The sequence below is a fragment of the Macaca thibetana genome, chromosome 5 (genome assembly GCF_024542745.1).
Source record: "Macaca thibetana thibetana isolate TM-01 chromosome 5, ASM2454274v1, whole genome shotgun sequence".
Classification (NCBI taxonomy): domain Eukaryota; kingdom Metazoa; phylum Chordata; class Mammalia; order Primates; family Cercopithecidae; genus Macaca; species Macaca thibetana.
In genome coordinates, this window is record NC_065582.1 from 181,402,398 (window position 1) to 181,427,358 (window position 24,961).

At 54.0% G+C, this 24,961-nt stretch overlaps 1 protein-coding gene across 5 annotated transcripts in view; it reads right to left on the reverse strand.

Annotated features, from left to right (window-relative positions):
• ACOX3 (acyl-CoA oxidase 3, pristanoyl) overlaps positions 1-24,961 on the reverse strand; it is a 76,193-nt gene that overhangs the window by 25,015 nt on the left and 26,217 nt on the right. For 4 of the 5 annotated variants that reach the window (XM_050792113.1, XM_050792112.1, XM_050792110.1 and 1 more), the window contains exons 8-14: positions 19,968-20,064; positions 17,360-17,542; positions 15,003-15,125; positions 12,743-12,863; positions 10,048-10,170; positions 9,610-9,723; positions 2,321-2,436 (exon numbers count right to left, since the gene is read on the reverse strand). In XM_050792113.1, the coding sequence (XP_050648070.1) occupies positions 2,321-2,436; positions 9,610-9,723; positions 10,048-10,170; positions 12,743-12,863; positions 15,003-15,125; positions 17,360-17,542; positions 19,968-20,064 (877 nt within the window). Of the gene's footprint in view, positions 1-2,320; positions 2,437-7,192; positions 8,054-9,609; positions 9,724-10,047; positions 10,171-12,742; positions 12,864-15,002; positions 15,126-17,359; positions 17,543-19,967; positions 20,065-24,961 lie in introns of those variants that run through there. The other variant, XM_050792115.1, reaches the window with a different exon arrangement.

A 24,961-nucleotide genomic window follows, 5' to 3' on the forward strand; every position in this document is an offset into this window, starting at 1 on the left:
AAATCCGATGGTTTTATTTTTTAACAGCTTCTGGCTCCCATCTTCCTGAAAAGGCTGGTCTAGGCTGAGGCTTTCTTCTCATGCCGTATTGCAGGGGAAGGGGCTGCATCTCCCATGGGCCCCTTAGCATCCAGCCCAGGGCCCCAAGGGCTCTCAGCTGTCACAAACGTCCCCTGCTCTTGAAAGCTCTGCGACCCAGAGCAGGTCTGGAGCACGAAGCCCCACCCTGGCAACTGCTTTCCCTCCAAGGCCTTGTGGCTGGTGTCTGTGGGTGTCTGTCAGCTCCACAGCTCGGCCCAGGGTCACCGTCTCAGCCGGACTCAGAACCCAGGACCCCTCCTGGCCTCTGCCGCAGGACTCCCTGAAATTCTGTCACCAAGTTCTCGAAGGAAAAGCTGAAGGTAAGTGGTTTCTCAGCAGCTGAGCCACACACTCGGGGTGTTGTGGGGTCACACAGGCTGTGGCCCCAGCATAGGCCGGGGCTGGAAGGGGGTGCTAAGGACCTACCAGGCAGTTCTAAGAGACACAGGTGTTGTTAGGAATGGGGTCCTTTTGTGCCCTCCGTTTCTGGGGGTCTTGTTTCATAACTCATTGGAGAATCTCCATTCCATTAAAAAAATTCTTTTTTTCTTTTCTGAGACAGGGTCTTGCTCTGTTGCCCACGCTGGAGTGCAGTGATGTGATCGTGGCCCACTGCAGCCTCAACCTCCTGGGCTCAAGCGATCTTCCTGCCTCAGCCTGCCTAATGCGCTGGCATTACAGACACGAGCCAGTGCAGCAGCCTATTCCACCTTAACACGAGGATGTGGCCTGCAGAGGAGGGAGCGGTGGAAGCTGACAGGCATCCATCGGTTTCTGAATGACCCAACCTGCCGTGTTATCAGCCAGGGTGGGTACAGAAGGCAGCCTGTTCTGGGTCACTTCAAGTCTCCTATTTTCGGTCACCATGGCCCTAAACTACAAGTTCTACTGACCCTGGCCACCTGCTGACTTCATTTCTTTTCAGCTATAAATTCAATCTGGGTTTCTTTTTTTCTTTTTTTTTCTTTTTTTTTGAGATGGAATCTTGCTCTGTCACGCTAGAGTGCAGTGGTGTGATCTCGGCTTACTGCAACCTCTGCCTCCCATGTTCAAGCAGTTCTTCCTGCCTCAGCCTCCCAAGTAGCTGGGACTACAGGCGCCTGCCATCATGCCTGGCGAATTTTTTGTATTCTTAGTAGACACCGGGTTTCACTGTATTAGCCAGGATGGTCTTGATCTCCTGACCTTGTGATCCACCTGTCTTGGCCTCCAAAAATGCTGGGATTACAGGCATGAGCCACTGCGCCCGGTCCAATCCGGGTCTCTTTGAGCTCGGCAGGAGCCCATCCTTCCCGCCTTCTCTCCTCATCCCAGGGCAGGTGTGTGCAGCAGGTTCTAGAGCTGCCGGCCTGAGGGGCGCGGCTGCCCCCCAGCAGCAGGCTGTGCGGTGCCAGGCCTTCCCAGAGACAGGCAGACGTGGACCTGGGTCCCCACAGCGGCTTCGTTATTGAAGCTGACTCATAACTTCATGAACTGACACTAGGGAGAAGGGGCGACAGCAGCTCTCTCCGTATCCATGGCCTCCCTGCACAACACTCATGGCCTGAGTCTCCCCATAGCTATGGTTAGCGCTGGCGCACTCCAGCCAAGAGTGCTCACGGCACCCACAGACACATCCGGGAGCCCCACTGCCCCCAACAGCTGCCCCCTAGACAGGGGAGGGGCTGGGCTCTGCTCTAGGGCAGACAGCCGGGACAGGGCTGGAATCACACGGAACCAGGTTCCTGGCATGACAAGGCGTTTTATAACAGGCTGTTTTTTCCCTGTGGCTTCCCAGAACACAAAAGACAGCCCTGTCCAGGTGTGAGAACCAAAGCACTTTCCAAGGCCAATGACGATCCACTCACCATTGCCACCCCAGCCCCTCGGGAAGGCAAGAGCAAGCAAGCAGGGCGCTGGCGTCACTCCCATGAGTCAGGAGGGAGCACTCTGAGTGTCCGCAGTGGTGTCCCTGCCCGTCTGTGCATCCAAGGCTCTCACAACCCAGCGCTTCACTGCTCTGGTTTACGGGCTGGGAACCGTCAGGAATGGTAAATGTAACATCCATGACCTCCCCAGCCCAGCAAGACAGGTGCCGCCATCCCTGTGTTACAGAGGAGTTGAGCAAGCAGCAAAGTCATCAAGTCATCTGCCCAAGGTCACGGGAGCTCGGGGTCTGGGGCCTGAACTGCCAGGGATACAACAACTGGGGAATTAAGAGCAAATAATACAAAAGGGAATTTTGAAAACAAATACCTACCTGGCAGTTATTCCTTGCTTCAAAGTCACTGCTTCCTGATCTTTTCTCTTGGTTTAATTTTTGATAAGTCTCTCGGAGCAGGTAGCAAACCAGCCACTTGTATGCTGCCAGGGCGACTTCGGAACGAGAAACAGAAGGAGAAAAAGTAACAATAGAGAACCCAGCATTTGTCACGACTCACCCCCAGGGACAAGGCACTGCCAGCATCCTGCAGGTATGGCGTCATCTTCGTGACAAGCAGGCGTATGGGGTGGGTCTGATTTTATAGGTAGGGAAACTGAGGCACAGGGACGGCATCTGCCCAGGGCCCCTCTGGCTGGAGGCACTTCCTGGCTCAGCCTGGGGCTGTCCGGAGTTCTACACTGTTCCAGCAGCCTGGAGGCCACAGGGGCACGGTGCCGCCGCTAGAGTGGGCCCTCGAGTGCGACGGCCGCACGTTCTCGCACGCACCAGGCTCGGTCTGTGTGAAGCGTGGTGCTGTCCCCGCAGCAGCGGCCAGGACTGCATGGGCAGCAGGACAACTGCCCGCTGGTGGCGAGAGGAAGGGGTGCTTTCGTTCACCTCTCCCTGCCTGGCCCTTGGACCTCACTGCCTGCTGGAGGACTGGGTGGAACTGGGGACTGACATGGTGGGGGAGGGGGTACCTGAGGCCTCGTACCCTGGGGGGCCCCCCCACAAGATTCAAAAGGGCAGGAGGGAGCAGATGCAGCAGACAGGGAGGCCCCAAGGTGGGGTGTCAGGCAGGACAGCTGGAGCCCCCTCTTCATCCTCCCCTTCCCCCGGCAGTGGTGCCCACATCTGCAGGGCCCCCTACAGCGTGGCCAGAGCTGGCCTCCCACAGTACTCCCTATGGAGCAGGCATGGTCCTGAGACCCCACCAGGCTGTACTGCTACCACCCCGCTGATGAGGACATGGGCCCAGGCACATGGCGAGCATGTAGGGGAGAGCTGCGGACCAGCCGCACATGGAGGCCACGCTCACACCCACTCCCTGCCCAGGCACAGAGGGCCTGGCGCCCGGACACGAGGTGCCTCCAGGCTGCAGGGGGCCTTCTGCCTGGCAGCCGGTCTTGCTCAGAGATCCCAGGCAGGAGAATGGGGTCAGCCACGCCGAGTCTGAGCCCAAAGGCTGAACTCAGGGGCCCTTGGGATTTCCTTCTATGTCACACAGCCCAGGTCACTGGGAAGAAAACACCCAACGTCGCGGTTCCTGCCACAGCACACCCGACTGCTTTCGGCTGTTACATCCATTCACCCTCACAGCATAACTGAGAGGAACTGAGTCATAAACCAGAGCAGGCCGTTCCCCAGGCTCAGACATCAGGCGGCGGCCGGAGGTCTCAGCTCCCCAGCGGGAAGGAAAGGCAGGTGCCGCTGACCCCGCAGGCGGGGCGCAGGCAGGGCTGGGTGGAGGTTTCCTCCATACAGGCATCTTCAGGGAGCCAAGGCTCCCCTTGCCAAGTCCTGCCAGGCATGAGGCGTTGAATGGTGGCCCCAACTGACTCCCACGGCTGTGAATATGACCTTTGTTGGGAAGAGGGTCTTTGCAGATGTCATGACGTTGAGGTACTGAGGGAGGTCATCAGGGACTCCTGGACTAGGGTGGACTCTAAGTCCAATGACACGTGTCCTTACAAGATGCAGAGACGGCAAAGTCACAGAGGAGGCAAAGGCCAGCATGATGCAGCCGCAGCCAAGGACTCCTGGAGCTGCCAGGAGCCTGGGCAGGAGGACTCCCCCGCAGAGGGAGCGGGGCAGCCCTGCCCCATCCTGCCTTGGGGTTTCCGCCTCTGCACCGAAAGAGTCACTGTCTGCTATCTTTGGTGCCCAGGCCGTGGCCCTCTGCTGCTGGCAGGCTGCCCAGGGCTCATCCTTGAGCCTCACATGCTACCCTTCAGGACATTACAGGAAAATTCAGGTCCATTTTGCAACCAATGCTGAGGGGAGGCCCTCATGACCACCGCCTGTTCCTAAAGGCTCTGCCACATCCCAAGCTCTCCCCGGCAGGGCAGATGGTCACGAACAGCAAGGAAAGGTGGACGCTGTGCAGTTGTGCTTTCCATGACTTATTTACATAGCAACAAAACCAAGGAAACGGTCTGGCCAGAAACCGCTTGTGCAAATTCCTTCTGACCACACCAGAGGCCCCCGTGTCCCACCACGCATCAGCCGTAGCTGGGCTTCCCTCCCAGCCTGTCCTGGCCGTTCCCAAACACTGCCCCGGGAGGTGTCCCTCTGTGGTGGACACTTCACGGCAGTTACCCGAGTTTTCCAATCTATCTCTGCAACCAGAATTAACCCATGAGGCTTCCCGTCGACGGCCAGTTAGACCGTGCTGTGGGCTGCAAGTGAGACGAACGCTTGAGAAATGAGTTATGTTTGCACCGTGTTTTTCCTTACACTCTGCTTTTGGTTCTTGGTTTTTCATTAAAAAATAAAGCATGTCAGTCTGATGTGTTCACATGCAGGGGAGAAGATCCCCCAAAAAGCAGATGACAGCAAACGAAAGGTGGGTGCCATGTGTGTCATTTCCAGAGTTAATCTGGAAGTGAAACAGTATCGCTGAAACAAAGTACGTGGAAAACGGGCACTGACGGGCAGCGAATTCTCTTGCTTGGAATATGGCTGCTGGCGGCCCAAGGAAACGCCCAGCGTCAGCAACCTCTGTCCTTAAGACTCTCCCAGAATCCTGGGTCACCACAGCCTTTCCATGTGCCACACACCAGACAGACTCTTGAGGGTGCCCCCAGCTGCCCTGTGCACCCAATGACTGCCCCTCAACCTGCCCCCTCCGCAGCTGGGACTCCGTCCTTGACCCCATGGAGAGCTCTTCGCATGCACTGCCTGCCTTTCGGGTCTCAGTTTCCTCTCCTGTCTCTGAGTCCAGTCCCCGCTGCGTCAGCATCGGACACTCCTAACTCGGATTCTGACCCAGGCAAGCCCTGGAAAGCAAGGCCTGGACGGCGGCCCCAACTCCTCAGCCAGATCACGGGCCCGGGTCTGACCATGCCCACCGCTCTGGTGCTCCTGAACGGCCGGTGCTTCCCAAAAGCACAACGCACAGACCCTCCAAGACACCCTCAGGTGCCGGCTTTGTGGGAAACATTCCTTGACCCACCAAGGCAGACCTCACCTGCACCTGTGTCTGTTGTTTCCAATGAAGTGTTCAGGACAGTGGCCCCCCACACACAGCAGCCCCCCACCGAGGGCACCATGGCCTGGCACCTGCCAGGCAGCACGAGGTGACCGCATTCCCTCTCCACTGTCTTGCAGGAGGAAAACAGGCTCAGAGAGATTAAAGCCTAGCTCAAGGTCACAGCGGGGGGCAGTGCTGACCCAAAAGCCTGTGCTCCCATCCTCTGGAAACACCGTCTGCACCATGAACCCCACTGCTCACCTCACATGACCTCACCATGCACTCCACGTGACCTCACCACTCACCCCACGTGACTCCACCGCTCATCCGTGACCCCACTGCTCACCTCACATGACCTCGCCATGCACTCCACGTGACCTCACCGCTCACCCCACGTGACTCCACCACACATGGCCCCATGTGACCTCTGGCCTACATTCTGTGACCTTGCAGTCCACACATACACACGTGTCCGGGTAGTGAACACTGCAACTGCTTACTACGAATGCACACCAGCCCGCTAAAGGAGAACAGGGACCGTCGCAGGGAGCAACAGCACAGGCCCCAAGGCACAGGGCTGTGACACTCAGCCCAGCACACGTGCCTGTGCAAAAATCAGAGGAACTCAACAGAAAACCCGGCCTTCCCTACCCAAGTCAGAATAGGAACCCCTGAAGGACCAGCCATGGGCTTGGCAAATCCTCCACCCTTCCTCACAGGAGAGCACAACCTTGGAAGAGGCTTGTGTCTCTTCAATCCTGCAGAGCCTGAGGGCCCCACATCACTTACACAGCTTTTACCAAAGATCCACATGACGCAGGCTGCAGTCAGCCCTGAGCCCTGGGATCTGTGACCAAATGCCCTTGAGACGACGGGGCTGGCAGAATCCACAAGCTTCCCTGCGGCGTGAGGGATAATGGTGATCTCGCTCCCACACCACTTTCCACAAGAGAAAGTCATTTGCCTTTGTTACTCTGGAAAACGTTTTCACTTCGTTGCATCTTGTAAACATTAGGGCAGTTGCAGGAAAAGCAGATGACTTTGGTGTCTCTCCCGATGATGGAGAGACTGTAAAACTGCTTTTGCTTTCAGTCTCAGGGGAAGGGGAGGGAAGAGCAGAGCGTGATGGGCACATGGAGAAGCTGGCTGCGCCTTCTATGTTTTCATTTTATTAATATAGGGAGCGATGGTTTTAGGAAAAAGGTTTTGGTTGGGTTGAAGTTACTACAATGATTAGGTCATTTTCTAGTTCTTCCTGTGGCAACATTTGGGAAGCTTAGAAAATGACTTGCGGCTGGGTGCGGTGGCTCACGCCTGTAATCCCAGCACTTTAGGAGGCCGAGGCGGGCGGATCACGAGGTCAAGATATTGAGACCATCTTGCCTAACAGGGTGAAACCCCATCTCTACTAAAAAATACAAAAAATTAGCCGGGCGAGGTGGCGGACGCCTGTAGTCCCAGCTACTTGGGAGGCTGAGGCAGGAGAATGGCGGGAACCCGGGAGGCGGAGCTTGTAGGGAGCCGAGATCGCGACACTGCACTCCAGCCTGGGCGACAGAGCGAGACTCCGTTTAAAAAAAAAAAAAAAAGGTGACTTGCAAACATCAGAAATAGTTCATCAAACGTGTCCCCATTTCCTACTGGCACCCAAACAGGCAGGCTGAGGTCTGCACGGTTAGTTACCGTCAGAAGCTATAACCCAGCGCAGGGCCCACGGGAAACCAAGCAGTGACGCGGGCGCGTCCTGATGACGATGCTGACGCTGCTGGCGGCGGAAGGCACCGGGAAACTGGCCCGGCCCAGGCACCACACGGGCTTCGGCCATGGCTGTGTGTTCTTTGCCGTGTGAACAAGTAGCCCGCAGGGCTGGAGACTGACAAGGGCACACGCTCGGGGGCTGCTATCACATCCATGGCGTCGGTCCTGAAGGCCGGAACGCGTCCTCCACGTGCGCCTGTCCCCTGCATGGGCTCCCTCCTCCCGAGGATCCAGGGGCCTCCCAGAACCCCTGGGGACCCTCGCATTCTGGTCTCCTGAATGCAAAGCCAAGAGCCTCCTCCATCTCCAAATCCCTGCTCTATCCGCCCAGCTGAGTGTGCCGCACCTCGAGAGCGGTTCCTGCCCAAACTCTGCGGCTGCTGAGCTGAGCACTGATTTGGCGCCAAGTGCTGCACTAAGTGCTTTACGCGCTGAACTCAGTCCACCCTACGGAAACCTTATGAAGGGGATACAATTATCATCCCTGTGCTGCAGATGAGGAAACCGAGGCAGGAAGGCTGAGGGACTTGCTGTAGGTTCCACGGCCGGCAGGAGGAGGGACCAGGATCAACCTCCGGCAGCCTGGCGGGAGCTGATGTCTCGCTCCGGAGGGTGGGCCTGCTCTTCCAGTCTCGGGTGTCAGGGAGGGGTTAGTTTCTACCTGGCCCACCGGGACAGTGCATTGGGACCCCTCTCGGCCCTTCTCTTCTGCACAAATAGGTGCTTTGGTAGCAAAGCAAAGACGTTCACTAAATACCGCTGAGTGAGGCGACGGGGAGATGGAGGCGTCGCTGCGGCTTCAAACCGTTCTCTGTGATATGCGGCTTGACAGATGGGGGCTGTGGTGGGAGGAAGGCATTTGACAGGGACATGGGTGGCATGGAGGTGGGGGCAGCTCCAGCCCGGCTCTTTCTGTCACATCTCACCCAGACCACTGGGCAGGAAGCATCCAGGAGCAGTAACAAAAGATTCAGAGCTTTGCAGTCCCACAGGCTTGGGTTTGAATCCTTGCTCTGTCCCTGCCTGCACCCAGGGAGCCGGAGCCGAGGGAGCCTTTAGGAGTGCCCTGTAGAACACGCAGAGCTCTGCCCGGTGCTTCTGTGTAGGGGCGCAGGGCAGCCCGTCTCACCTGTCCCAACCGCCTCTCACCTCCGTTTCCACAGAGCAACCAGAGTGGCCTTTTTCCATGAGGAACATTTTTAAAAATATGAATCATCAAAACAAGTAGCACACCCCATTCCACCAGGCCTCTGGCGCTCACCTCCGGTCATTCACAGCAGGGGAACACGATGCACGCTCGCATCGAGATGAGCTCCGCACAGGCTGGGCCCTGTTGCCTCCTCCTCCTCCTGAGACACCCGTCCATCGGACATACCCATGGCTGCCCCTGCCTTTCACTGAGACCTCAATTCAAAGGCCAAGACCCTTGCAAGGTAGTCACCAGTCATGCTCTACCTCACCAGCCAGGATCACTGCTTTGCAGAATTCCCGCTGCCCTAAGACTGAGGCCTTGGGATGTTTTTGTGTCTGCTGGTCTAGACTGCAAAGTCCCACGAGGGCAGGCACGGGGTCTCGGTCATGCCGGCCGCTGGCCCCGAACTGCAGAGTAAGTGCATAACAAGCACGTGCAGAATTAACCAGGGAACGCGAGAGCAGCTGCTCTCCAGAGAGGGATCCCCTGTCAGGATGCAGTGCAGTCTACAGGGAAGCTGCTTTGCTTTCCATGCTGCCAGCACGGCCGGACGCCCCATTCCCAGCTCTCGTTTCCACCTTTCTGAGCAGACCCTGCGTGGGTGAGGTGGAGCCTGCAGCAGCTCCCATGACACACCTGCAGGAGGCTGTCCATGGCCAGCTCTGTGCAGGCCCCTGAGAGGAGGCCCCACCCCGACCACCACACCCACGGGAGATGAGCCTGTGCTACAGGGGCCGAGGGAAGGAAAGCCTGTGAGATGCGCCAGGGCGGGAAGGGGCATCTGCTGTTTGGGGAGCCAGGAGGGGCTGGGGTGGGGAAGACCGACAGGTGAGGTGGCTGGGAGGGCCCAGGGACAGCAGCAGCCCAGGCACCAGGGCAGGGGGCAGAGGCTGCTCAGTGGACAAGACCAGGCCAGGTGGCCCCTCACGCCCTTCATCCGACGGGAGGGGAAGGCAAGAGGCAAGGCATAGGGTGGTGAGTGGGCATCCTTCAATTCATCTGTGTAGTCAGTGTCTAACTTGGCATTGGGTGCAAAGAGATATTCCACAAGCCAGCCCAGGACAAGCTGCATGCAGGGCCTCCCACCACCACTGCTGCCCCAGCTGGAACTGCCAAGGGCCGCCTCACCAAGGCACGGTGTGTTTCCTGGTGGGAATGACGGGAAATCAGGAGACCAGGGGAGCCCTCCACCTGCATGTTTACCTGCGGAGTCCAAGCAGTCGGCAACACTGGAGACCTCAAACTTCTGGTCAAGGATGCTGGGATAGGCGTCCAGAAAGTCCACCGACTTCAGCGGACTGCGGAAGCAAGCTCCATCTAGGACACACATTCCAGTGACTTTGGTGGAAGACGGGAACCCAAGCCACTGGGGACCCCAAGCCGGGGGCACCCCAAAGCATGGAGAATGTCCAGAGGACCCGACAGCCACGGACCCACGAGCCAGGGTCTGGGTCTCAAGGACTCTCCCCATCCCAACCTTTGCCCATGCCTTGGGGAGTCGGTCGGCACTATCTGATAATATTTCTTTCCTTCTACACATCTAGGGTGCGTCCACAGAACAGCTGAATCAGTGGGGCCAGGAGAACCCACCCCCGCCAGGTTGTGTTCCAGGGCCCCCACCAGTGTGCAGCGGAGCCTCACCCCGGACCCGGTGTGCCAGGAGGCCCAGCAAATAGTTGCTTGTCTGCTGCAGCAGGACGTTGTTGTCACCTTCGTATGTGCAGTTGGGATCGTTGTCATCTCTAAGGACACCCAACCGGTTCACTGCAACAAAGCCACAATAGTACCATCATTTAAGATGCATAATTGTGAAACAGCCAGTCACTATGTGAGAATTTAAAACGCCCTAAGAGGCTGGGCGCAGTGGCTCACACCTGTAATGGCAGCACTTTGGGGGGCCAAGGCGGGTGGATCACTTGAAGCCAGGTGTTCAAGACCAGCCTGGCCAACATGGTGAAACCCACCTGTACTAAAAATACAAAAATAGCCGGGTGTGGTGAGTGTGTACCTGTAGTCCCAGCTAGTCAGGAGGCCGAGGCAGGAGAATCGCTTGAGCCTGGGAGGCGGAGGTTGCAGTGAGCTGAGATTGTGCAACTGCACTCCAGCATGGGCAACAGAGCAAGACTCTGTTTCAGAAAAAAAAAAAAAAGCCACGAGTTTGAGACAAGCCTGGGCAACATAGTGAGACCCTATCTCTACAAAAAATGAAAAAAAAAATTAGCTGAGAATGGTGGCAAGCACCTATAGTCCCAGCTACCCAGGAGGCTGAGGTGGGAGGATTGCCTAAGAGCCCAGGCATTTGAGGCTGAAGTGAGCCATGGTCATGCCACTGTACTCCAGCCTGGGGGACAGGGCAAGACTGTCCAAAAAAAAAAAGCCCTAAACCCAGCTTGACCAGACACAAAAAACTGTCACCCCTGCTTCAAGTCCCAACCCCAGCTCCTCCTCACTGCTGTCAGCAAGCCCTGCATGGTCATCCCGCAGAGCCTCCCCCGGCATGGGGTCGCTGACAGGAGGGAACCATCTCAGCAAGCTGACGCCCCCAGGGCTGCCCTTCTTCCTTCTGTAACTGAATGAACTCTTCTTTTAATACAGGAAATATCAAGACAACTTTGCTTTTGTCTTTCCTATCAATTAGCTGGATGCCTTCACATAGGTTATAAGGCTTGCTTTCCAGACCCTCACGCACTGGAGCCTGCTTGCTCTGATGGAAAGTGTTCTCTGAATGTGAGGCTGGGATGGGCCCAGCAGGAAGGGAGCGGAGCTGACTTTTCACACTCACATACTATGACTGATGGATCCTGAGAGCATGAACGGACTCCTACTGCAGCCACGCTGCCAGCAGGCTTGTGATTAGGCTTGTGACCACCTGGAACACCTGATCATTTTCTCCTGACTTGCTGTCAAATCTTGCCACATGCCTCCTGTCATGTAACAGGTTGGCCACTGAACAAGAGCTGGGAGAGTCCCCAGCAGAAACATTTGCAATTGATTTTCTAAACCTAGACGGAGCTTTGGTTGTGTTGGTCTCAATCCCAGCATATGTATATATATATATATGTATATGTATATGATGAATCTTGATTCCATTGTCTTTGTTGTCTGTAGTACTGCAAGATTCAATTTCGTTATTCAACTATTTATAGAATCCCGATGAGTTACAACGACAAATAAAAACTACTAAGGGCATTGCGCAGAGGACAAAGCATGCAAATGAGTAACTTATGTACAGCCATGGCTACCCACATGGCAGTAAGCGACAAAGGCAGAGTGTGGTGGGAGTGAGAGGCCACGTTGCTGCCGGCCCATGCTAGAACAGGTGCGAGTTAGAACTGCAGTGGTGGGCGGATGATCGCTGAAAGCGTGTGTGTAGTTCTAGACAGAGCATCGCCAAAACTCTCACAAACTTGGCAAAGGGCCTAAAGCGCTCCTGGAGGGCAAGAGAGTTTTGCAGATGCTGTGGCTGTTTTGAGTGTGTACATGGCCTTCTTTGAGCAACCAGTTTTTGCCAGTTAATATTTAAGATTAGCACACAGGAAGTTTTGCAGGTAAGCTGTAAATAATGCTGATGATAATTCTAATAATAACAGCATTAGCAAATAAAAAAGTCAGTGGGCATGCACTACAAGCCAGATACTAAGCTTACACTTCATACATGTTAATTCACTTAATTCTGGCAAGAACCTATGTTGTGGGTACACTATTATCACCCCCCACTGTAAAAATAAGAAAACTGAGCACAGTGAGGTTAAGCAACCTGCCCACAGTTACCAGGCTGTTAAGACGGAGCCAGGACTCAATCCCAGGCAAGCTAGTGGCCCCTGTTCTTAACCACACAACAGCTGCCTCGGTTATCATCAATGCTGATATAACTGACTCTTTTTCTAAGTGTAAGAATTTTCTATCCAAATAAAACATGGTGCTAGTTTACTACCAAGCTGTTAACCAAACAGTTAAAATTCAAATGAGCAGATCAGCTGCTCTCTGCCTGTATTTTGGCCAAAGCATCAGGCATCTGAAAGCAGTGGGATCTATCTAGGGCAGGGGTTGGCAAACTTGTTCTGCAATGGACCAGAGAGTAAATATTTTCAGCTCTGCAAGCCACATGGTCTCTGTCACAGCTGGGATTACTCAACTCTGCCCTTGCAGTGCGAAAACAGCTGCAGGAAATGTGCAAATGAACGGGGGTGGCTGGCTGTGTTCCAATAAAACTTTATTTGCAAAAACAGGTGGCAGGCTGGATTTGGTCTTCAGGCCACAGTCTGCCGACCCCTGGTCTAGAGTCAAACAGCAGGGTTAAGGACAGGAAACCACCATGCGCTTCTCCAAAACCTACTGGCTAGATAGCCGTGTCCTCCACACGCCTCCCGGCATTCCTGAATTCCTTGCTGGGCGGTCCACGAGGCCAGGGGCTTGCCGGCTGATGCCAGAGCGTGGATCTCACGTCCAAGCTCTGCCTTTGGGTGAGGGAATCCAACAAGAACAGGTGAAAAGAGACTTTCGACACCAAAAAGTCAGACGTCAGCAATAACATCAAACCACCGTATCACTTCTAGTCTAATACAAGACATCCTGAAAATGACAGAAGAGGAAACCTAATTGTAATTAGAAATAAAAAAGGGTCTTTATCCAAGTATGGGTACACTGTGGTATGCTCATACCATTTCACAACAATGAAAACACCGCTCCACACAGCAAATAGCTTTCGGGGCCCTGACATGGCTCCCAGAAGCAAACTGCAGAAGAGTGTACGTCATGGCCCAGTTTATATAAAGTTTATAAATGTCAGAGTGAATGACACGCCATGGAAGGTTGCAATTGTTTGCAGTGAAACCATGAAGAAAGGCCAGAGAATCAGACCCAACACCGCAGACAGTGCTCCCTCCCAGGACAGGGAAGGGCCGGGGCCAGTCCATTCCAGAAGGGCTGCAAGCGCCTCGGTAACTGACGGTCTGCTCTGCGTGGGTGCTCACTGTGCCTCCCTCGGGCCTAACATGTTTCATTGAGACTCCTTTGCTGTCCATGGCTACACTACCCTGAATGAGCCTGATCTTGGAAGCTAAGCAGGGTTGGGCCTGGTTAGTACTTGGATGGGAGACTGCCTGGGACCAGCAGGTAACACAGGCTTTTCTTTTAAGGGAAAAAAAAGAAGAAGAAGAAGACTCCTTTGCTTCTACTTGATATCTAATGATGAAAACTTAAGAGACTGGGCCAGGCACAGTGGCTCACGCCTGTAATGCCAGCACTTTGGGAGGCCGAGGTAGGCAGATCACTTGAGCCCAGGAGTTTGAGAACAGCCTGGGCAACGTTGGCGACACCCTGTTTCTACTGAAAAATACAAAAAATTAGCCAGGTGTACTGGCAGGCACCTGTAGTCCCAGCTACTCTGGGAGGCTGAGGCAAGAGAATCGCTCGAACCCAGGAGGCGGAAATTGCAGTGAGCCAAGATCGCACCACTGCACTCCAGCCTGGGCAACAGAGCGAGACTCCGTCTCAAAAACAAACAAAAAACTTAAGAGACTGATTCAAGCTAAAAGAAGAATTTTTACTTTTAAAAAAGAAATAAATTAAAAAAGAAAAACAAGAGGAAGACACACACACACACACACACACACACACACACACACACACACACACAAACGTTAAACCCAATGACCCATTTTATGAGTGTTTTCAACTTCACATAAGGGGCTGAGTCGAGGCCCTCCTCTGCCTGGGTTAAACCGCTGAGTTTCAGAAACAATGAGCCCGGTCACCCTTTACAACATTATTCACAGGACAGTGTCAGAGCTGGCAAAAGCTCCACTGACTCACGCTCCCAGGAAAACACAGGCTTAACCCCTTCAGTGGTCAGAAGCGCTCCCTCCTCAGGCCTCCCGAGCCTGGGATTTGCTCTGCCACCAATCCTGCAGGTCATCCCTTCGCCATCACCTGCCGTGAATGCGGACACCAGTAATATTTCAAGATACGCTAATTAGATGCAGGCTTTTTCTGATGTTGTACGTAACTGCAATCTGCAGTATTTCTCCTCTGCTTCCAAACATGGTTATTTCTTTCGATTCACATTTCACTCCTGCTCAGGAGCAGCAGGAGGGACAACGGAAAATCAGGTCATAACCATCTACAAAGAAATCCGTTCTCGACGTTTCTTTATGCCGAGGCTGATCTCGGGATTTGCACGCTTGTTTCTGGCACAAATCCTCTGACTGTCAACTCAAATCCAGTCAGTGGGATTCAGACCTTTGTGCAGCTGTTTACAAAAGGCTCAGAACCATGAAGCCACTGAGGGGCGGGTAATGTGGATTTTGCAAAACCGTCAGGTTCTCAAAAGAAGACCAACAGCTGAACTCACAGACTGGAACCAAGAGTCGTGTCAGCACATCCTTGAGAGGCAGGAGTGTGGACGTGTGCCCAGCCTGTTCAATTGCAGCAGAGGCCAAGAGCTCCGAGTGGGTGGGAACAACTGGAGGAATGCGTCCTAGGCTCTGTCCTTGCAACTCAAACGACTGATTTTGCTTTGAAATGAAGGCTGAATCTGTGCTGCTCCAACCGTGTGAGATTCAAACGATGCTGCTGAGGAAGCAGAACCACCTCACCTGTCTGGCGCTGCGGTCTCCCGAGGCACGTCCTCGCTGGAGCTCCACCAGGTCCAGGAAGAGCGACTTGGAGAAGTGGTCCAAGGCGTAGGCAGCTGCCAGATACGGAAGCAAGCGGCATTGCTAGAACAGACAAGACACCTGTGTGAACACACCATGGTTCCCATGAAGGGCAGCCCATCCTAGGGACCGTGAAAGCCAGTGCAGGGAGAGGCCGTCAGGGCCGTGCACCCACGAGTGCTGAAGGTCTCCACGTGTCTTCCCGGCTCATCAGAAAACCTTCATCCTGACACGCTTTCAACTCAGCCAGTTCGGCTTTCCCCCATGGCCCCTGACGGACAACCCCAAACGCAATTCCCTAAACGGCCACTATTCACAGCTGTCCCATCAAAGTCACTACAGAACAAAGTGCCAGTCCATCTGTGAACTCAGAAGGCCGCGCTGCTAGGGGCCAACTCCCCGGCACACGGACTGACTGGCTGACAGCACGTGCCTCATGAGCCTGTGAGGACGAGGCTGTCACCCTGGGACAGATGGGAAAGCTGAGGCCCACACAGAGCTGGCAGCCCCTCGAAAGGCAGAGTGCACGTCTTTTTCACTTTGTCTGAAACAGCATAGGGTCCACCTATTGTTGGATGGGTGGGTGGCTGGGTGGATGGATGGATGCATGTATGGTGGGTGGTGGGTAGGTAGATGCATGGGTGGGTGGATGGATGAATCCGTGGATGGGTAGATGGATGGGTGGGTGGCTGTGTGGACAGGTGGGTGGATGCATGGATAGGTGGGTGGATGCATGGATGGGTGGGTGGGTGGGTGGCTGGGTACATGGCAGGACAAGCCTGAGAGGATCCTGAGGAAACCGCCATCACCACCATGGTCTAACGTGTCAAGAGTGCTGAGCTGCCATGGCACCAGCTGCCTCCATGCCCTAACTTTTTAAAATCCTCACACTGATCCTAGGAAGAAGTTTTCTCATCAGTTCTAATTTACAAATGATAAAATGAGAGCATAGCAAAGCTAAAGACCTTGCCTGAGGGCACAAAGCCAGTTGGGGGTGGGCCTTGGTGGTGAGGTCAAGCATGGTGGCCCCAGTGCGCTCTCTTGACTGCCGAGCTGCCCTTGGCACCCAGAGTGCTGTGACCATACACGGGAGAGGATGGGTGCCACACAGGCATGAACAAGAACACTTACTAAACAGGCTCATAGCTCTGGTCAAAGGATGTGGAAAAAAACAACTGCAATTCTGTTACAATTTCCTCGAAGTTTCACCCAAATCTACCTTTGTTCATGCACAGCTTGGTCCGGGACCTGGGCCTGAGTTAGCCTATGCACTTTAACTGGATTTCCTATTTGATCCTCAGTTCCCCCACCGGTAAAATGGGAGTAATCCCAACCCTCTTAGCTGTGAAGACCAAACCCATGGCACAGGGCTCATGCCCTGCAAGCACCACAGGAACGTTCACTGCGAAAATTCATCCCCCTTCCGTGAAACAACATCTGTGCTTTTCCACGCTGCTGCCTGGGCTGCGTGTGTGCACGTCCACAGCTGCCCCGTCTCTGAGGACGTGTAGGGCCCACGCTCTGTGCCCACGCCACTGTTCTAAATGCCATCGCAGTGAACAGGGCTGTACGCTCAGCTGCTGCTTCTTCCAGATCACCTGCCAGGCATCATTTCTTAGGGATGGGATGAAAGTGTCAAAGAGCATGTACAGGGCATGCAAGGCCACTGCCTGCCAAGCTGTGGCGGCCTCACCTGAACGTGCGGCTGTGCACACAATCCACCTCCCAGAGCCGCCCCATACTTGCTTCCTTCTGGCTGGGTGCGGTGACTCACACCCGGACTCCCAGCACTTTGGGAGGCCGAAGCAGGTGCATCACCTGAGGTCAGGAGTTTGAGACCAGCCTGGCCAAAATGGCGGAACCCTGTCTCTACTAAAAATACAAAAATTAGCCGGGCATGGTGGTGCATGCCGTAATTCCAGCTACTCGGGAGGCTGAGACACGAGAATCACTTGAACCTGGGAGGCGGAGGTTGCAGTGAGCCAAGATCATGCCCACCGCACTCCAGCCTTGGTGACAGAGCAAGACTCCATCTGAAAAAAAAAAAAAAAAAAAAAAAAAGACTTGCTTCTTTCTATCGTCCTTATTTTGGCTACATCACATATACTCTTTTTAAATTAAAAACCATTTACTGGAAGCCTTGTGGCCTGAGGTGCCGCACTCCTGCTAACTAATCATCCTGTTAATTGCCTTAAGAGCTTTGATCAACTCCCAGTAACCAAACTGCAACTATGTAAAAGAAGTGAATTTGCACATAAAATAGAAAGACAATGAAAGGATGCTTGAAAACCCTGTACCTGCATTGGATACTCAAGCACGGCTATTTCCTCCTCCTGGGTGGGTCCAAACTGACGCCGAGTGGCTGAGAAGCGAAGAGCGATGGCTATGGCCAGCTTTAGGTTAACGACGGCCAGGCTCAGGATGGAGACCCGGCCAGAGGACAGGCCCCCCAGGGACACTCCGAAGCGCTGCCTGACGTCCTGCGGAAGGAGTGCAGATGATGAGCGCAAGCCCAGCCGCGCGGCCACCTTGGACAGAGCGGCCTAGAGGCGAAGGTGCCCTCGTTTGTTCATTCAGAGTAGACCGGTGCCCACCTGCCCATGCCTCATCCCCAGGGTGCCCCAGGCACAGGACGGTGCGGCAGCGGGTACAGGTGTCACTGACGAACCGTGGATGGAATGGGGGCACTGGGGAGGGGACACCCAGCTGCCTGGAGAAGGGACAGTCCTCGCAGAGGGAACGGTATGACAGCACTGGGTAACAGTGCTCCCACTTTGGGGACTTGCAAACCATCTGCCTGGAGATTCCAAGGCCCACCTTTAACCTTGGCAAGAATCAGATGTGGCCTGTACTGCCAGAGGGCAGGGGCGGAGTCCATTAAAGGAAGCCATGCCAGGGGGTTTCACGGACACCTCTCCTTCCCTGTGTGCCTGTCAACAGGCAGCTCCTTTCCGTGCGTCTAGCTGGAATCTTCCATCCCCTACCTCCTCACACGCATCACCGGCATCAGCAGCGGCTGTTGCTAAGGCCTGTCCAGGCTGTTGTGGGCACATCCAGTCTACAGCCCTTGCCACGTGATCTGACCGTCCTTCCTGCCCTGCCCCTTGCTGCCGCATCAGGCCCGCTCCTCTGACCATCTAGGTCCTTCTTCCAAGGCAGCATGGTAATTGTGTGTCTGAGTGTATTAATCACACTCTCACACAGGAATCACATCTCATTGTGCTTAAAAACATATTTAAGCCGGGCGCAGTGGCTCATGCCTGCAATCCCAACACTTTGGGAGGCTGAGGTGGGCGGATCACCTGAGGTCAGGAGTTCAAGACCAGCCTGGCCAACATGGTGAAACCCCGTCTCTACTGAAAATACGTAAATTAGCCAGGCATGGAGGCGGGTGCCTATAGTCCCAGCTACTCGGGAGGCTGACGCAGGAGAATCACTTGAACCTGGGAGGCAGAGGAGAGGTTGCAGTGAGCTGAGATTGTGCTGCTGCACTCCAGCCTGTGTGACAGAGCAAGACTCAAGAAATATATATACATATATATTTAAAGTGATTTCCCTTTAAGGGTATAAAATATGATTTCACTGTCTTCATGCATTCACTGTCATGTTTGAGAAATCTGAAGTTCAAGTGTTTTTTATTCCACTGGAGTCAGATCTGGAAGATTCTAGAATTTTCTCTTAGGGATTCCTCAATTTCTCTACCGTGTGCCTGGGTACGTGCATAGGTACTTTCTTACTTTTCCTCTTTGGTCCTCCATGAGTCCCTTCAACCAAAGGCCTTCTTCTCCTCTCTCATTTAGAGACATTTCTCTCCTTTATTTCTCTAAACTTCATTTCTTTCTTTCTTTTTTGAGATGGGGTCTCGCTCTGTTGCCCAGGCTGGGGTGCAGTGGTGCAATCATGGCTCACTGCTGCCTGACCTCCTGGGCTCAAGTTACCCTACCACCTCAGCCTCTCAAGTAGCAGACTACAGGCATGTGCTACCATGCCCAGCTAATTTTTGCATTTTTAGTAGAGATGGGGTTTTGCCACATTGCCCAGGCTGGTCTGGAACTCCTGGGCTCAAGCGATCTGCCCACCTTGGCCTTCCAAAGTCCTAGGGTTATGGGCATGAGCCACTGCACCCAGCCTTCATTTTCTTTAATCCTCTCCTTCTGCCTTCTAGAGGACAAGTTTCCAATCCCTAATTCATCCTCCTGAGATAGTCATCCCATCTGCTGTGCTTGTTCTTCCAGTCACTTTATTTTTAATTGATGTTGGATCTCCGTTTGTGAGCCGCTCCTGTTCTCGTGTTGCTGTTCCCATTCCGGGCACCCTGTGTGTCTCTGGGCATCCCCATCACGCTCCTTCTCCATCGTGCTTCCTGCATGTCAGATGCTGCATGCTGCTGGGAACTGGTATTCCAAGGGTGTGTGCTTGGGGGGGGGGCCCCACCTGCTGTGAGCTCATGATTCCTGAGGGCCATCAGCTACGACCTGGGCCATCGCCCCCCGAGACCATGATCTCTCTTCTGCTCTCCATGAACTTAAACCAGGCGTGAGTTCTGGACACCAGGGGACTCTGTTTGTCGTCCCCCTTTGTGGACAGTTCGCCAGGAGACCCGTTTCCTTTGAATCTTCAGGAAAGCGTCACTGGAAGTGGGCAGTCCTCTAACTGCAGCCCTCGAAGGGGAGTGGGCATTGTCAGACCCAGACTCACCCCCTGTACACCAGCACCTGGTGCTGTGGCTGTCCCGAGTCCCCTTCTAGTGGGAGCACCAGAACCCAAACCAGGAGAAGTATGCCCCAGCAACGCCTGGCCCATGTGGAGGGGTCTCCTTTCCAGGCGCAGGGAGGAGCACAGAGCCAGGCCCTGCAGAGGAAGGCACTGGGAAGTGCGGCACACAAACGGACCCCATGCCTGTACCTTAAAGGGGCTGACGTAGGTGCCCTCGGGGGTGACGTCTCCCATCCGGTTCAGGAGGTTCTGGCGAGGAACTCTGACCTTGTGGAACATGGCGAAACTGTGTGGGGAAGCAGCAGGGCTTCTGTTAAAAGGGGGTCCTGCCCTGAGGCTCTTCTCTTCTCCCCCAAGGCAGCCGAAAAGGTGATGCAATCCCCGAAGACAAAGAAAATGGCAGAGGGCACGCCAGTAGACAGGAACATTCAACCAACTTTCTATTAAAGAAAGTAGTCTAGGCAGGAACAGTGGCTCATGCCCAGAATCCCAACTCTTTGGAAGACCGAGACAGGAGGATTGCTTGAGCCTAGGAGTTCGAGACCAGCCTGGGCAACACAGTGAGACCCTGTTTCTAAAAAAAAAAAAAAAAAAAAAAGGCCCGGTGTGGTGGCTGTAATCCCAGCACTTTGGGAGGCCGAGGCAGGAGGATAACCTCAGGTCAGGAGTTTGAAACCAGCCTGACCAATATGATGAAACCTCTACTAAAAAAATTAGCCGGGAGTGGTGGCTTGTGCCTGTAGTCCCAGCTACTTAGGAGGCTGAGACAGGAAAATTGTTTGAACCCGGGTGGCGGAGGTTGCAGTAAGCCAAGATCTCGCCACTGCACTCCAGCCTTGGTGACAGAGCAAGACTCCATCTCAAAAATAATAGTAATAATAATAATAATAATAAAAGCATTGTGTATATGGTAAGTTGTACTCCAGGTACAGAACTCCAGATATTCAACAGAAAAGACAAGAACTATGTTTCTAAAGATTGGAATCTCTGATTCTCATACTTCAATCTCAAACCAGAATCCACAATGTGATAATATTGGCAAACTGAGGTTTAAAACTCTTAAGTCAAACAAAATAAGTGGTGTGATGGCATCGGTGCTCCCTCGGCAAGCAAACTCACTTCTTTTGAACAGATGAGCATAGGATTACACATACACACACATTGTTATGGCTCATGATGTGTTAATAACCAGAGATATCTGTTATGGTCATCTGGTCAGGAAAACCTATTTCACAGCAGTCTAGGGAATAAGGCTGTGCTAGGTTATGAATATTACATAAACTGTGCAAAAACCCCCCAAAACAAACTTCAAAATATCAATAGTTCCTATAGCAACTTATCTGATTCCTAAGATCACATGCAATGCCTTAGGGCAGCAGTCCTCAACCTTTTTGGCACCAGGGACTGGCTTTATGGAAGACAATTTTTCCACAAATGAGGGGGAGGTGGGGGTGGTTTCGGGATGATTCAAGCACATTATATTTATTGTGCACTTTATTTCTATTACTATCACATTGTAACACATAATGAAATAATTATACGATTTGCCATAATGCAGAATCAGTGGGAGCCTGAGATTGTTTTTCTGCAACTAGATGGTCCCATCTGGGGGTGATGGGAGACAGTGACAAATCATCAGGCATTAGATTCTCATAAAGAGCAGCACTCACCCTAGATTCCTCACATGCGCAGTTCACAGTAGGATTCACGCTCCTATAAGAATCTAATGCCGCCACCGCTCTGACAGGAGGAGCAGCTCAGGTGCTCATGCGAGCAATGGGGAATGGCTCCAAACACAGAGGAAGCTTCGCTGGCTCACTGGATGCTCACCTCCTGCTGGGTGACCTAGTTCCTACCAGGCCACAGACCAGTACTGCGGGCTTGGGGGCCCCTGCCTTACACAATAGTCTTTTACTAACCCATGGAAAACACCATCTACAAAGAACAATCGCACATGCTGGGAGGGAAACGGAGGCACCCCCGTTTCCTGCATGGGCTCTTCCTTTAGTCCTGCTCTGGATGCCCCCATACCCCCGTCGCCACCTGGTCCCAGGCTGTCAGCTCTGCAGGCTGTCAGCTCTGCCGGCCTGGCCCGATTCACTTCCTCCCCTCCATCCCCACCTAGGACCCAGCACCTCCATCCCTACTCAGCTCCCCTGAGCGGATTTCCTGCAACAACCATATTGGCTCTTCCCTAACTCCACCTCTTCAGCCCGTCCTCCCTGTGGGAGCACGGCCCTTTCCCAAAGGCCTTCGGAATGGCAGTGGCCAATGTGGAGAGTCCGCCCAAAGCCCACCTCCGTCTGCCCCTCTAACAGCAATGACGCCTTGCCGTGAGGTGGTCCCGCCTGCCTGTGGTGCCCCATCCACCAGGCTCTCTTCTGGCCTCGTGCCCTCCCTGCAGTCACTGTTGACACCAGGCAGCCCTCGGCCCACCTGGGAATTCTGTGCCCCACCCTGGGAAGGGTATGAGGCGGACCCCAGGGTGGGGTCCCTTGACCGTCACCTTTCCTGGTTCCTGGGTGAGCTAGCTGCCTCTCAGCAGTCTCCCGGGGCTCACTTCTATGAGGGGGCCACCGTGCATGGGGCCTCCCAGACTTAAGGGACAGGCACATAAGTGGCATGGTATGAACAAGCCAGGTGGGATCAGATGACATCCTCTGAGGCATAAGGGCCAGGCCAGGATCCCAACTCCTGGGACAGCCTGAGGGAGAGACACAGCAGTTTCCATGCTCCCAGAAGGAGCCAGGCCCTGGGGCCGGGTGGGGATGTGGCTGGAGCTCCTTAGGGAAACCTGGGCGACCTGGTGAGGGAAGGGCTCTCAGCCGCTTTGCCGGGCACCTGCCCACCTGCAAGAAGCGAAAGGCAGTGGGGGGGCCAGCTCCTCCAAAGCCCTAGGCCCGACTGCCCAGCTGGGTGGCAGCTTCCCCCATGCCACAGCCGCACACTCAGAACACCCCACCGCGTGAGAAAAACCTTGCCTCGGTGCCAACAGCCCCAGTGTGCTCCAGCCTGTTACTTGAAAGCCACGGAATGCCTTTTCCAGTATGATCTGGTCACAGTCAGTGCGCTTTTCAAGGAGTGGAAATTCTTCGCCCATTCTCACCACACGGAATATATGTATACTTGCAAAAACATTCCCGTGAGTTTCAAGGAAAGCAAACCTCCACGAAGTCTCATGGGATCCCTTCTGTTCCACAGAAGCTCTTCCAGTGGCGGTCAGATGTGGTCAACTCAAACGCAAGCCAGATCCCCGGCGGGCGATGTGTGCGTATGTCACAGGTGTGTGTGCGCACAGCACAGGAGGGGTGTGTGTGTGTCACCGGACATGCATATGGCACAAGAGGCCTGAGTGTGGCGCAGAAACCCTCACACACCCCAACCCCAGGAGCGCCCAGGCCTCAGCACTCACCCCGCACCCTGGGCCTCCCGCTTCATATCACAGCAGCTTCCTTCCTCCCTTGGGGCCTCGAAGGGCCCCCCAGCCCAGCCCAGTCTGCCACAGCAGACCGTTGAGTTTGGCGGGCCTCCTCCCAGCCACCGCCTCAGTTCAGGGCAAACGCAAGGAGAAAGACCCTTAAGTGCAGCCCACCTTAAGAGTCTGGCTGAAACTATCACTTGAAAACATCTTTATGGTTTTGCTTTTAGAGCTATTTGGCTAAAATTAATCCACACAATTTACATTTACCTCGGATTTGTAGGCAGTCATCCCACATACCCAGGAGTTCTTGTAAAGTGACAAAATCTAACCTATAAATTGTAACCACTTTTTTCAAGATAAATGATTTCAACATTGGTAACAAAAATCGCTAAATGATAACGCTGATCTTGGAAAAGATGGACATCCAGGCAGAATTCAGCGGGGAAACCTGGAGGGAACACCGGTATCACTGCGCCCCCTGCTGGGCGCACTGCCCAGACCCGTCAGCCCTGGACCGGAAGGTGCATTTCTGGAAAGGGGCGAGAGCAGGTCTCCAGCATCACCCCTGTTGGCTCCCATCCCAGCCCCACCTCCGCCTTCAAAGGCTCAGGGATCAAAGACGGGCGCATCCCACTGCATCCCTGTCACCCTGCAGAAAGCCACGGTGGGAAGGCTCTGGAGGCACGGGGACCTGGCTTGGTGGAGCAGCTCCGAAGCAGTGTCAAAGGATTGTCGTCATTGTGTCCATGGCGATCCTATAGCAGAGTGTATTTCTGAGTCTTACAAGAGCCTTTACCGCATCAGTGTGATGTATTAATCATTAATGGTTTGATCTAATGCTCCTTTGAATATTATCCCAGTAAGAGGTGTGGATTCAATCTCTAGAAATACGTTTATTAGGGGGGAACCAAGTGCAGGTTTTCACTGCAATGTCCCAAAATAATGTCAAAGCCTCTCATTCATGAAACTGAAAGAGCAGTGAAGAGCCTTGCTCACACCCGAGGCCGCCCACTGGATGTGACAATTCACCACCGCCATACGCCCGGGAGGAGATGCCTGCCGGGCCTCACGTGCACACATAGGACACTTCAGTAGATGGGGTAACGGTGCCTGTGGCTGCAGAGACCTGAACGGGATCAGCCAGGTCTAATGAAAGGATGATGCAGGTTCTCCAGAACAACACAGTGCCTCCCACACCCCATTTCCTGCACGGCGCTTCAGAGCTTCTCACCCAGAGGCCAGAGCCATCCTTCTCAAACAGACCAAACCGCATCACGTTCTCCCAATGGCTGGGGGCTTCCCGCTGCCCTGAGGGCGAAGGGCCTGAATAGCGACCTTCCATACCCGTCACACAGGCACTGTCCCTGCCAAGCGCCTCCCAGGCACCCTGAGAAAGTAGTCATGCAAGAGAATTGGCAGCCGCAGGTCAGGGGTAACGCTCTCCTCCCTGCCAACTCCAACATTAACGAGTAGGTTCCTTGTGTTAATGTTGGTATAGGCCAGTGAGAACCCAGAATTCTGCAGGACAGGTGGAGTTAGGAGGGCTGTGCAAATGTGTCTTGTTTCGCTTTTTTTTTTTTTTTTGTGCCTGAAATCACAAGAATTTGCTTTTTAACAATGTCCTTTTACTTTCTTCTCAAGTTGACACTGTATACAAATCAATCAAGATTTTCCTCTTTAGTACAGTCTGGGGTCCTGCCTGTTTTAAAGGACTAGCAGAGATCTAAGACACTCCCTGCCTGTCACCCTGACTTCTTAGAAG